Genomic DNA, 14737 nt, shown 5'->3' with positions numbered 1-14737 from the left:
CAGCCAGGGCTTTGACAAGCCTGACCTTAAAAACCTCTAAGGAAGGAGATTCCACCACCTCCCTAGGTAACCCATTCCAGTGCTTCACCACCCTCCTAGTGACAAAGTTTTTCCTAATATCCAACCTAAACCTCCCCCACTGCAACTTGAGACCATTACTTGTTCTTTCTGAGACTGACACAAACAGGGGGAAATGTCTAACAAACCGCAATGGGAACAGTCCAATTTTCAAGGGAACTTCACCTGTTTCCCCCCCTGTATGGTACACTCCAAGCACGCCCAATCAGGTCTCCAGCTGTTCCCTGTCTCTGGGCAGGGACCCTTGTCCAGCTTCCTTCTTATTGGGGGTTTTAGGGCTGCAAACTCCCATCATATACTGTGATAGTCACAGCAAGTCAGTCTGCCTAAAGGCCAGCACCTGTGCTGTGCCATCTCTCTGAGGACAGACACAGCATTTTTACCAGGTACCACGCAGCTCTTTCTCAGCAGAGTACATTTATTGTAAGAACAAAAAAAGCATACAGAGAAAACATGTACAAACGGATAATAGTTCCTGTATGTATGTTAAAACCTTACCAAAGGTCACCCATCAGTTTTATGGGGCCCTTGTAAGCCAAAGTCTTTCCAACTCCTCCATGAGGATTGTGGCCTCTTTTAGACAGAGGGTTCTGTTTGCTGAATCAAAGTGAAGGCCCTGAGTCAGTTAAAGCTCAGCTTTTTATACAAAAGCCATTTCTTTGAGTATCTCTCTGGAAAACCCAGTTTTAAGCAGTATATCTGAACATCCCATGGGGTGGTGGTTCTCTGGTGTGGTTTACAATCCCCAGGGTAATTACCCTCCACTGTTTTTAGTTCCTGGAGGAACTGTGATAACCCTCCCCGATAGAGCAGAACACAATAAGACAAAACCATTCATAAATTCAATACAGTGGGCCCCAAAGATACTGCACAGGATTGCAGTATGTGTCACAGGAACTATGCAAAAAGTAAACAGAAAAAAATCATTTGTTTTTTCTCAATCTCTTTCAATTACAGTACTTGTAGGTGTTGATTTTTAACAACAGTAGGTTGAGTGTTTACAGATAGAAGGGGATTGTTACAGTTAACTTGTGCTCCCTCTTCTGGAGCAGAGTGTACAGTATTTTCTAGTTGCTGGAGCACTAACAGCAGAGCATACAGTATTTTCTAGTTTCAGGTAGCTGTTGAGGTTTGTTATATAAAAAAAGAGCTGGACCACAGAAGAAACTCTACATCGTGATTTTAAGAGTGATTAAATTTTGGACCAAAGTTACTCAAAAGCAGCCCTTTAACTAAATAAGTTGTGATTCAATAAATGAGGAACATTAGAATTGTATTTTGGGGTCTTTATTATTGAGGTCAAGAGTTGCAAGCACCTATTTATTTCAACAAGTCTTTACAATTCATATGAAATATGTAGCTCTGGAGGTAACTAGACCAATAGTATTGAATGTTACACCCTTTCCAAAATAACTTCCTCCTGAAAAGTAATCACTCAAGGAACAAACCAATGTGACCACTTCATACTTCCACGATAAAGAATGTACCTTTGCTGCTTCTTTCCAAACACTACTGCATCAATAGAGTAAAACTGACGGATTTTTTCTCTCTGGCAGTAATAAAAGTCATTCAGCTGCAGAACAGAGCAGGAATCAGCAACCATTTTTTGTACTGTAATGATACTTGCCAGTTCTTTCATTTAAAAAAAAAAAATCCTTTATCACAAAAAAAGAAATTTTAAAAAGAACAGCAATGGCACAAAGTTGGAAGCAAAATACCACAAAGAAGAATTTCAAGTTAGTTTCATTTACAAGAAAGCCATTGCGTAAAGCTTCAATATTGATGGTCCGATTCTGCCTGCAGACCCAAGTCTGTCTCCCTTTGAAGTTATTGAGAATAGTGCATACATATTCAGTGGCAGAGTTTGACCGAGTCCAGTGCTACTGAGGTGCTTATTATCCTGAACTCCCACTGACCTTAATGGAAGTTCTGAGGCACTCAGAACCTCCTAGGATGTCGTCTTTACCCAAGCAGGGTTGAGTGGCAAGCATGCAAGTTTTTCTAGTGCTGGGCAACAAATGCATTTGAAACATTTCATAAAGATTTTTTGACACGAGTAGGAATTCTAATGTATATTTCAGTTCTATTTAAAGCAACTATAAAGCAAACAATATCCCATAATAGCCACATATGTTATATTAAACTTTGCAAATACAAAATATTTATCTAACCCACTAACAACTTAGTTGTGGAATTCAGAGTCTGCTCAGTAGGAAGCTCAATATATATAGTAGACTAATTAATAAAATAAATGTTGATAGACCTTATATAAACAACATACAAGGGGAGCAAATACATTTTTAAATTTCATTCAGGACTGAGCTAGTACAACTCACTGGTGGCCTTACCACATTTTAGTAACACAGATCATGGCACAATTCTCATTGAAATAATGGAAGCAGTATCCAATCCTAACTACAGAAAATAACATATTCACTGTTCATGCAATAACCATTGTCTACACAATATTTTATTTATATTCAAGAGTCCTGATCATGTCAAACATCCTTTAACTTTTACTGGAAAGAAACAGGTCAAAACGATACATACTATGATCCCCAACAGTATTTTTGTAGTAAGTTCAAGCACGTGCAGTTTTTACTGAATATGGAAAAAAAATGCTAATCTGTTTCTTTTTCCCAACAATATTCGTTAGGGTTTATTTTTCAGGTCAGTTGCTTACAAAGACAAAAGTAATTCAAATATTTTCTACTCCAAAGAGAATCTAATTTTACTTTGTGCTAACCCATAAAAATATATAATCAATAATCTGAGACACAAAATATCTATTTGTTTACTAAAAGGAACTGTATAAACTGTTAAAATATGCATATAAACTCCATTTTAGAATTTGTAAAGGTAATAGTTTACTTATAAAAATATACCAGCCGTTAACTATTTTCAATAGAGCATTTTCTTACAAAGATGCCATTACTTCACAAAATATTGCCTGCCTTACAAAATCAGTCTGGTAATTGTGCACTTTTATTTTTTTAATTTATAAACCCTATATTAGAACCATATTAAACCCTTTGGTATGTATCTTTAGCTTTTTATTTTACTGTTCCTTTTTTTTGGTCTGTAAACTTTTTAATTAAGCATAATATGATCTCCAAACAGAATAAGCAATGCATGTTCAGTTGTATATATAATCAACACACAATTTATTTTTCAATTATAGGTTATCACACCCAGTAACCAAGAACAAAACTATTTAAAAAAAGCATTCTCATGACAACTTTTGTTCAGCTATACCCATTCTGCCAAACTGTTGGTTTAAAGTAATTGAATGTGTTGAATACTCGTAAGAAGTCAACATCTTATTCATGTGCCTTCGACATCTTTCAGGGTTAGGCCTGAAAAATAATTTTCCCATTGCCTTCTGCAAAACCTCTCCAACTTTAACAAACACAACAAACATTTTACAAAAAAAACAAAACAGAACAAAAAAAACCCCACCTTTAAACAGATTGCCAGCTGAGAAAAGTAAACATAATTTATACTTTTAGCAAAGTATTAGCTTCTCTTTATCTTCTACACCTGAAAGTTAGAATTTACAGGTTGAAATAAAAATATTTACATACAAACAACGGAAAGAAAAGATAAGGATCATAAAACAGTAAGAAATTAAAACCTATACTGGTTATATATGTTGCTAATAATTTTCAACTAATGGCAAGGATTCCATCTTATCCACATTTTAACTGTAATCAAATATTACTGTTGTTACCAAATTAATTTGTAGTTCAGGAAATTCAAATTACTTGTCAGATAAAATGTACATGTCCTTTTATTGCCGATGTAACCTTGATTTTAATGATGTTTCCAGTTCTGCCAGCAGGAGTTTTGTTGAGGTTTTCTTGTTTCCTTTTTGTAGTTTGTCACTAACATGTTGTAAATAAAATCTTTATAGTCTTTAAGTTGTGAAATCTAGGTAGAAAAGTTTCATTTTTGACCTTTCATTTAATTTTAAAAAATTCGGTATAAAAAATTCCCCATGGAAATTTAGACAGTCCACAAAAAGTTGTGCCTCCTTTTCTTACACATTTTTATGGCAGTAAAGATCTTTCAAAGTTTTTAGCTCTTCAATTAGAGTTTTGTTTTGATTTTCCAGGACCGCAACTCGATTTTCCAGACATTTAACATATTCTTTCTTCTTTCTACGGCATTCTCGAGCAGCTTCCCTGAAATCAAAAGGCAGAAGTTGTCAATTACTGTATATCATTAGGTGTTCAGTCACTCATGTTTTGCTTTGAATACTGACTCCATCTGAAGCTACCATTCACACCTGGGGAGAAGAAGATCTTTACAGAAAACTAATTTTTCTGTTCACCTCACATGAAAGCATTGACTGATCAAAGAAAATGATCAAAACAAAGCAAAAAACCCTAAACATTTTGTTTTTCTAAAGTTAATGGCCTTTTTACTATGAGCATCAGAAACTTTACAAAGCTGGCTCTATGAGAAACCAAAAATGCAACCCTGGGGTCAAAAATCATTGGTTTCCAGAAAGTTCTGGGTCTCATGTTTCTCAAGAATTAAATGACATGTACTACCCTAGATAATGCACGCAGATGGCACTGGAAGTTTTGCTCTAGAGCAAGTAGATTGAAAGAAAACATATGTCACTATATATGCAGAAAGAAAATTAAAATGAGACATCCTCTATATACACACAAGAGTAGTCTGAATTGAATATTTAACAAAATTAAGGTTAGGGTACTCATAAAGAGGAGGTTTTGTTTACTTACGGGCATTAGCAGAGCAAACTGAAAAACTACAGGGCAGTTCAAGGAATGTGTTAAATATTTGGTTAAGCAAAAACTGGTTAGCTTACAGGAAAAAAAGTTCACGTTTTCCCCCAATTTTTCTGGGACAAAATCTTTAGTATGTTTGGGTCTAGCTTTCTGACATTTTCTAGTGACACTGGGTGTAGGATAAATAATACATAGGTGAGACAATTACTAAACTTATGTGGGATTCAGAATTTTGGATAGATAATTCTAGTTTTCGCTAAATATCAAGGAATACTGTCAACCTAAAACCAAGAAAAACATTAGAGAGACAAGGTGGGTGAATCTTTTATTGGACCATCTTCTGTTGGTGAGAGAGACAAGCTTTTGAGCTACACAGAGCTCTTCTCAGTTACTTGTCTCTAATATTCTGGGACTGACATGGCTATAACAACACTACATTGTTAATTACACAAAATTAAGTGAAAAGAGAGGAAGCTTCTAGTCTTTCATAGTATAGTAGTCGTAAATGTTACTCAGCTATAGCAGGTAAAAATCATTTTCAGACAGAATTGTGATTTTCAAAGGTGACTATACCTTTAATGTATTTGCCATCTGAAGTTATAATTTAGCATGCTGTTTAAGAATCTGATTGCAGCTATGAAGTTGGTTACATAACAGTACATGGAAACTTACATACCTGTTCTTCATGAGCCTTATTTCTCGTTTCAACTGTGGATCATCTGTCTTGGTTGTCTGAGATGTAAGGGTGACAGGAGATGTCATCACTACAGTCTGTGGGAGGGAAGTGGTTGTTGGCGTGGTGCGGATCTGATATGTCTGCATGTCTCCTGATGCAGCTGTTAAGACAGCAGAATAAGTTAAATTAAAAGGAAAAAAAATCTTAGAAAGCTACACGTTTATGGGAGACAGTATTCCAAAAGTTTTTTGTAATACATACTCACTCTGCACTACCACCTGGTTACTGGGTACAAGTATCTGCTGACCATCAGATGTCTGTGCATACTGCAGTATTGTTGTCCCAGGCTGAGTGCCACCAGCATTTGTCATTGTTAATGTCTGCAGACCCTGCACACCATCTGTACCTGAACTGGCCAGCTGCAGTGCTCCGTTTGGGGCAATAGTAACTTCAATGAAAGAGAGAGAAAAAATATGGTAGATATACAGAAAAGGTTTTCCTTCTGTGTACTGAGTACATTCACTTCCAATAGGCAATCTCCTATCTTAAGTTGGTACTTTAAAAATTAGCCCCAAGATTTGAAGGCCAATTTTGTTCCATCTTTAAAGACTGATTTGACAGTCATGGGGCAGTCAGAGACACTGTTGGGTTAAAACCAAATATTTACAACAAAATGTCCTTACATATGATACTAACATCCAGTAGGCTATTAAAGTGTAAACAACCTAATTTATTTTCCAGGATTTGGGCGGTTTGTTTACTGTTTTGCATTTCACATAGCTTGAAGACTGAAAAGAGACTCATCAGCTTCTGGTCACTTTCAGGCTCATGCAAAAGTGCAAAGTTGCAGTGTTTGGGTTGCAAACATTCAGGGAATACTTAATGTTTAACAAATTGCTTTACACTTCCTCCCCCACAACGCCATGGAAAGGTCTACTCGCCTCAGGTTTTATAAAACCTTGCTTATGCACATTTTAAATTTTGGACCAAATTTGACACTTTCAGTTTCACTGCAATATAGAACATACAGACTAAAAACTAGCCATGCCAGTTATAGGCTGCACTGGCACGCCAAGCCAAAAGGCTGAGGCTTATTTGCATATATATTTATGCATTTACATAGACTGGCTTGCACCCATGAAAAATTCACTATTGGTAGAAATAGTGCTCCCTTCACTCTTCCCCACCCTCTGCGACTGCCTGAACAGCTCACTGTTGACGGACTAGATTGTGACATTGTCAAGTGGTGAGATTGTGACATCAGTGGTGAGTGACACAGTGGTTATGGGAGAGGTTGGTGGTAGAAGCAACATATGTTGTAACTATTATATGTGGACATTTTTGTAATTAAAAATAAATGCAGAAAATTTCCATATTTGCCTATATTTTCACTTAGCCCCTAAAAAACCACAGGGGCCTGATTAAAACCAAAAAACCATCAACCAGCAACTCCTGTTATTCTTAATGGGAGGAGAAGTGTCTTTTTCTTAATGGAAGCTGCTGGGTGCTGATCACATTTGAAAATCAGGCCACTTTATTTAAATGCTTACATGGGAGCTGAACTCTTCTGCACTTTTGAAAATCTTGCATACAAAGCTTTTCCTATTTTTAACATAGATATCACAACAAGATGAAATATTAAATCCCCATGTAGTTTACTAATTTACCCAAATTGTTTACATTCTAAACTACTTGAAATTTTCCAGTAGATATTTTCCAAGAATTAAGTGTATTAATTAATTTTCTCCAGGATAAATAAACAAGTTTATAATTCTACAATGTCATTTAAGGGGAAATTCAAGCTTTATTTGATTAAAGAAATTATCCAAGACTATAAAGAAATGTCTTTATTTATGATTTATATGACATTTTACTGTTTTAATCATTTAATGGATAAGTTGCCCCTAGACTACTGTTACCCTGGAGCAAAATATGTTTTTGAAGTGAAGCATGTACTTTGACAGTGAACTGAAGATCGAAACTAGCCATGTCAGTCACACACTGCACTGGAACTACTGCATGCTTATCGCATGCAATATAAAAAGAAAGGGAAAAATATATTTTGTTTGTTTTTTTTAACTACAGAATTTCAATTCATTTTTAACTTGCAAACGTTTTGAATCGGACTCAATTTAAAACAGCATGCTTACTTTTAGTAATCCTAGATTTAGTTTGCAAGTAAATATGTTCAAAGTTTGGGGTAATAGGGCAGATCATTTGGTCTCTGCCAACAGTTTACACTTCATACACAGTAGGTGCACAGACATGGGGAATTGTTACGTTAAAAGGCCAACAACAAAAGAATACAGACACATTCTAACATCTCTAGCTGGGAGTAGCTGCCATGCAAAGCATGTTCAATCATTTTGACTTGTTAGGCTGGCTAATGGGTAGACAAGATCAACATGGCCTTTGAAATGTTAGATTTAGAGCAAGGAAGTTAAAGGATCCTTCCAGAACTAGAAGGGGGAATGACAGCAGGAACAGAGGACAACAATCGTATGGAGAACTAATTTATTTCCCCAAGCTGATCAAATAATACTTTGTTGAAATGCTGATGTAACTTCCCACCCTGATACTATAATCTCCCACCTTTGAGATTAAAGTAATCACAGGGTAAAAATGACCAAGGCCTTGCAAGAAGGGGAGTTCCTGGGACACAGACAGGGGAGGGTGTGTCTCCTGGATGCAATCTGACCAAGGTGGTCAGTGAGGAACAATGTCTTTCTAGAAGGAGGAGGTATCTTCTGTTATTACAGCTAATGGCTAAAGTTAAGGTAAGCCTAGCTAATCTTTTTGCAGTTTCACGACAGCTATGTTATGTATACTGTTTCTTTTGTTTAAATATTATTTACTTTTGCTATACTTAATCTTGTTTTAATTAGATCAGTTGTAGTCTTGGACTATTGTTTTGGGGCATTTCATGCATATCATGGCAGAGAGAATACCTTCAAGAAGAAGGAAAGGCTGTCTGGAGCTGCAACCCACTTTGAGTTCTCAGTCAGAAGAGCACAGACTAAAGGAGTCCTTTCCAATAAGGTGTGCCATTTGCAAGGATGAGGGCATAAGGAAAACACCTAAGCACCATGGAGGAGAACCAAGTTGAAAGGGATGCAAGTTCCAGATCTTATAGGAAAAGCACTACAGCAAACAATTAATCATGACAATTACTAAAAAAGTTTAATAAGTTATATTAGAAAGGAAGAAATTAATCGGAGAGGAAAGTTGGTCTTGTGATTAAGGCACTGAACTGAGAGTCAAGAAATCTGGGTGAAATTCCTGGCTCTTCCATCAGCTTCCTATGTGACATAGGGCAAGTCACTTCAGCTCTCTCTGCCTCACGTCCCCATCCGTAAAATAGGGATATTACTACCTTATTCCCACTCTTTGATTCTACTTATATGGTAAGCTCTTTGGAACAAGGATGGTCTGTCTCTTACTATGTGGATGTACAACACCTAGTACAATGGAGCCTTGATCTCACCATGGGCAACTAGCCACTACTATAATTCCAACAAATAATGATAACTGGAATAGCTATCATTTGTACTGCCAATCCTTCCACAAGCTCATCTTCATGTCAAATATATGAGATACACAAAACTATTTGGGGGAAAGTTTATATTGTAACAGAAATATGTCTAGTTGGGTGTGTATTTAATATAACATACTGTACTGTCCACTGCTGGTCTGGTAGATAGGTGTGGGAACAGACATAGAGGTGACAGTAGAGACACCAGGACTTTCATCATCTCCTTTTCTATCTCGTGCGTCTTCGGACGAAAGATCTTTCAAGATTTTTCTATGGAAAAAAAATTTCTTCATTAGCACTTGTGAAAGAAAAAGATGGCAATCTGGTTGGCAATTACTCCTTTGAGTACAAATTTTAACAATGTTGCAGGCAAGTTTTGCTGGTAAATACTTTTCCACCGGTGACAATTTTTAAATTAAATCAAACTACAAATGTAACAGAGATAGAGCACCTAAAACCAACATAGTTACAGAAACATGCTGCTAACACACATAGCTGATAACCTTTAATAGCATTACACACATTGTTACATACAAAAGATAAATCCTAGCTTGTGGTTGGCTGAAAAAAAGTCATGTCACAAGTCAGTAAATTTGTACTGTTACCTCCTCAGAGGTAATTTGCGTTTATATTTACATAACATGACCTCCTCGGAGGTCAACAATCCTGAAGTTTGGATCCATGTTAACCAATTGGACTGCATATGCAAATAGGGGTCACATTAGGTTCCATTTATAATATCTTATAAAAGATTAATAAATTAAGGTTTTTTTTAATGGCTAATCAATTGTTATAGATTGCTATAGAGTCTGACAGATCAACAGGTTACTTATAACCATCTAGAACACTCATGTCTGTAACAAGCTTATAATATCTATTAATAATTTATTAACCCTTTATAAATGGAACCTTAATATTAAGTGTGACCCAAATATGTACATCTTTACTGGCTGCAGCTGTGTTCGGTCAAAACTACTATTGTTTACTCTGGAAGAGCCAATCAGAAAGCATGTACCCATCTCTGCTTCCTGACTGAATCATCACGCATTAATAGCTACTTTTCTGCTTGTTTAACTTTTTAAAAAATTCATGCCCTTAATTAAGAGATTTCTAGGCATTTTGATGACTATATTTAACCAAACACATATTGACTTAATATTTAAATAAATATCAAAATTTGTTGTGTTTCAGGGTAATTATTGGCTTCATTTAAGTCAATATTATTCTAGGGTCAAGAAATCCTGATGCTTACTTTAAGAGAAGCCAATATCTACTAAACAGATGTTCTCAATAATTCTTAGCAGATATAGTAAACAAAATATAAAATATATTATCAATAGAACTATCACACTTTTGTAATAAAGACTGTAAATAAGCAGGCAAAGTTTGAAATAAAAATTGCATAAAGGAATTCCCTTCTCTAAACTTCAAGTAATCATATTTCTGTAGTCAAATTTCTTATTTCTTGTTCCTCATTCAAAAATCTGAACCACTTTACTTACAAAGAGTGATTCAGTGCAGCTACCAGTATTAAACCACTTGTATATGCAAGTGCAATGTAAGATTTTCAATCACTGTCTTCTAAAAACCTTAAATGTTTTAGAAATAAGCCCTCTGTAGTGACAATTTTCATAACTTACAATACATTGTAATAACCTGTAGTAAAACATTGTGCTGGAAACCCATACATAGATGTTTTAAAATGGTTCAAGCAATTTTTTTCTTTCCAATCAGCTTGACAAAATAAAACGCACTTGTGCATATGTCAGATTTTCTGTATTGTTTCTAACAAGTACAGCTGCATCACTTCAGTAATGAGTGCATCAGAGTTTCCACCATAAACATTTTCCAGGGGTTTATAACTTGCCTGTTAGTGTTCTTCCTAGTTTAAAACCTCATGCTCTGATTCTCACAATAACTGTGGATTTATGTCTCTCTCTAAATCTAATCAAAATCAATTTGTCAATTTTTGTTGTTGTTAGAATAAAGTGGAAACAAGTGGGATGCTTTAGGAATTTTTTTTATTCATTAAGGTTTTTTGCTCTGTGATACAAAATAATACTTTTCACTTATATAGTGCATTTCATCGAAGGATCTCAAAACTTTTTAATAAAAATACTTAACTCTTGTACAGCTCTTCAAACGCCTAGTGCACTATATAGCTCACAATACCCTATGAGAATAAAAGCTCCCCATTTAACAGAAGAAGAAATGGAGGCACAGAGAGTTTATACATCTTGTCCAAGGTCACATAACGAGTTAGCGGCCGTCCAACAGGAAAGCAGAATTCTTGACTTCCAATCCCATGCTCTCACTGCTATGTATCGCTTCCGCCTAAATTATGTGCACACCTAGTATTTTCCCATAAAGTGTTCAAGTGAGAATTGTTGACCATTCTTTTTTCACTCTGACTTTTTTGTGTGCGGAACTGAAAAAAAAATAGTTTAATGTAAACAGTTTATTTTGGTATTTAATTTAAGAGGAAAATAGAAGAGAGAATGGGGGTAAAAAAATAAAAAATGAGAAGCACCGGTGGAGGTAGGAATAACTGCCCCTCCTTGGGACCTTGGGGTAACTTCGCAAGCTTTAATTTGTAATTTTTTCAGAATATCCATGTAAAAACTATAAAAGTTTAAGATGCATTATGTTTTTATTTCTTGGTGTATCACTTTGAAAAGTACAGAACACTCCCATTTAGCCAGATGACCTAGGGAACATCAGATCCTTGGAAATAACCAAGCATTCAGATAAAAGGAAGTGCTATTAACTAAAATAGGGCTACACTGTGGAATTGGATAACTAGAATTTTTGGATAACTGGAATTATGCTGTATGTCATTTGAAAACATAACAGTGTTTTACTCAGTTCCTGTTTTCAATAAAATGGCAACAACTAGTATGGTTAAAGTGATAAAACAACTTTTCACTATATATCATCATCCTGGAGTCTGATCCTGCAGTCCTTATTTAAGCAAAACTCCCTTTATAGTCAATGAGAGCTTTGGTTGAACACTGGCTTCAAAAATCAGGTCTTTAGCTGATTCCACACAACAGAATTAAACTCACTAAACATCTATGCTTCAACAGCAAACACATAGAGATGTTCTATGTATAAAAAAAAAATCACTCTCTTACACCAGCAGTGAATTTAGCCCAGTCTGTCAGAAAACATTAGTTTTGCTATTAGCTTTCACTTAAAATTCTTCATTATGGAAAAATAAAATCTAAATAGTTAATTCAGTTTATTGTGTATCACCAAAAGCAGAAATAACTTTTGTATAAGCAGATCCAATACATATTTTAGGGGAATAAAAAAATAATTCAGAAGGCTGATGAAATATGTAGAGATAACTGATGGAAGCTGTGATTTTTGTTAGTGTTTTTAAAAGTTTCTAATAAAAAATACAATATAAATTTCTGTAAGGTTGAGACACCCTGTACCCCAAGTTCACCACTTTTATATGATTATGATATATTTTGAACAAAGTATGCCTTGTGGGGTATCATCTGAAAACTCAACCTGCTGAATATTATCCTGTTGAAATGTGTGTAACATCACTGCATGTACAATTTTGAGATTTTGCTAAATGATTGTTACTGAAATATGTTATAGTTCTAGGTAATACCCACAAACCAATTTCTCCGAGACAGAGACACTATCATGGCAGCAAGGTGCTAAAGGGCCATTACCAGCTTAATTGGACATCCAGCAGCAGGGGAGAAGCTATAAACAAGACATTTACATTTCATCCCAGAGATGGTTCGAATCTCACATACACAGGGGACTGTTTGTCTAAACCCGGGAAGGGAGGTAATCCTCAAAGAAAGGAGGAGGGTATCAAAATAAGAGCTAATGACCTCCACATCACCCCTCTCTTCATTTAAGTATTTGCTTGCAGTTTTATCTTTTTATTTCTTTTGTAATCAATTCTGACTTTTATGACTTACCACTTGAAATCTCTTAACATGTATCTTTCCCTATTTAATAGACTTGTTTTATTGTTTTATCTAAACAAGCGTGTTTGGATTGAAGTGTTTGGGAATCTCTACTTAGGACAACAAGGCTGGTGCATAATCATTACCCAGTGTTGGAATGACAGATGTACTATGAGTTTACACTGTCCAGGAGAATACTGAGCCGTGTAAGACACACGTTTCTGAGGAACAAGGCTGGGACTGGGGAAATGCAGGTGTCTCCCTGTAAGTAATTTATGAGTGGCTAGCTAATAGCACTCAATACTGTGTAGCTGGGAGCAAGTTACATGCAGGAGGCTGCGTGTGAGCAGAACCTGAGGTGGTTGTTCACCAGCAAAGCAGTGCACGAGGCATCCCGGGCTACAGAGTTACGGGGAAACAGCTGTTTGGAAGTCCAGATTGTACCCTGGGGAATGTCACAAAGATACTCACCGGTAAGACGGTCGCCGTGCTAAGATACCGCGGGTCTTCTGCGAAGAACCTATGCTATCTGATGAATCCTGAGAATCCTCACTCTCTGACAAAGAAGATACCTAAAAAGCATATCCCATGTCACTGTGCTGTACACTACAAAAGTACCCAAGACAGTTCACATTTCTCTACCAAACATCTTTACAACAAGATGAGCAATTCTTAGAGACTGCCACAGTTAAGGAGCACAAACTAGGAAGACATTTAACAGAAGCCAGAATACAATTACTTTAAAAACTAAAGATGGACATGAACCAAACTCCCTGATCTGAACTCCCCCAAACTCTGGGATGTTCAAAATCAACACTGGAAATTTGTGGCTTGGTTCTGTCTCTACTGAAGACTGTGCAAGAGACAGGCAGAAAAAGCAAAATCAAGTAATTCTCTGGAGTCTCCATGATAGCAGGCATTCTTTTATTTATGGAAAAAGTTTTGTGAAGTCTATTGAACAAACAGACATCAGAATAGTCTATGTATAAACTCCTTTGCCATGAATTTTCCTGAGATATAATTTCACTGCTAAAAGAAAAGGAGTACTTGTGGAACCTTAGAGACTAACTAATTTATTTGAGCATAAGCTTTATGATCAAATAAATTGGTTAGTCTCTAAGGTGCCACAAGTACTCCTTTTCTTTTTGCGAATACAGACTAACACGGCTGTTACTCTGAAATTTCACTGCTATAAGCCTCAAGAAAGCAACAATAAAATGTCAAATATGCATCTTTATATATTCTCTGTCTCTATCCGTGCACAGAGCAAGTGAGCTGGGTGAACTAGACTATACAACAGCTCAAGGTGACAAGCACATCAGTGCAAGCCTTTTTAATGCTAAGCATCAATCTTCGATACCCGATTGATTGCCTGCTTTATACATAAGTTGCAAAATAGATAAAATATATTTTAAAAAAATTAATGGAGGATAAGTCTATCAATGACTATTAACCAAGATGGTCAGGGATGCAATCCCATGGTAGGGTCGACCGTAACCCTTTGACTGCCAGAAGACAGGGATGGATCACTGCAAAACTGCCCTATTCTGTACACTCTTCCTAAAGCTCTAATACTGGCTGCTGTCAGAGACAGGATACTGGGCTAGATGAACCACTGGCCTGATCCATATGGCTACCCTTCTGTTCTTATGTAATCCTTACTCCAGCATGAGAAAGCAAATGTTAACTCACTACTGCAAACCAGTTTATAGTCATCCACACAAGGATGCACCTTTATTAGTTCCTTACATCAATATAT

The 14737-nt window shown here is 36.1% G+C and overlaps 1 protein-coding gene across 1 annotated transcript in view; it reads right to left on the bottom strand.

Annotated features, from left to right (window-relative positions):
* Positions 1 to 3218: 3218 nt before the first annotated feature.
* The window catches only part of ATF1 (activating transcription factor 1), a 31890-nt gene continuing 20371 nt past the window's right edge, over positions 3219 to 14737 (bottom strand). Inside the window, exons 4-8 of the mRNA XM_077838816.1 lie at positions 13450 to 13550; positions 9183 to 9313; positions 5777 to 5959; positions 5512 to 5671; positions 3219 to 4262 (exon numbers count right to left, since the gene is read on the bottom strand). Of these exons, the coding sequence (XP_077694942.1) occupies positions 4118 to 4262; positions 5512 to 5671; positions 5777 to 5959; positions 9183 to 9313; positions 13450 to 13550 (720 nt within the window). The 3' untranslated portion in view covers positions 3219 to 4117. The remainder of the gene's footprint in view (positions 4263 to 5511; positions 5672 to 5776; positions 5960 to 9182; positions 9314 to 13449; positions 13551 to 14737) is intronic.

The sequence above is a fragment of the Eretmochelys imbricata genome, chromosome 20, assembly GCF_965152235.1.
Source record: "Eretmochelys imbricata isolate rEreImb1 chromosome 20, rEreImb1.hap1, whole genome shotgun sequence".
Lineage (NCBI taxonomy): Eukaryota > Metazoa > Chordata > Testudines > Cheloniidae > Eretmochelys > Eretmochelys imbricata.
Note: the sequence above shows the minus strand (reverse complement) of the source record. Positions and strands in the feature narration are given on the sequence as shown.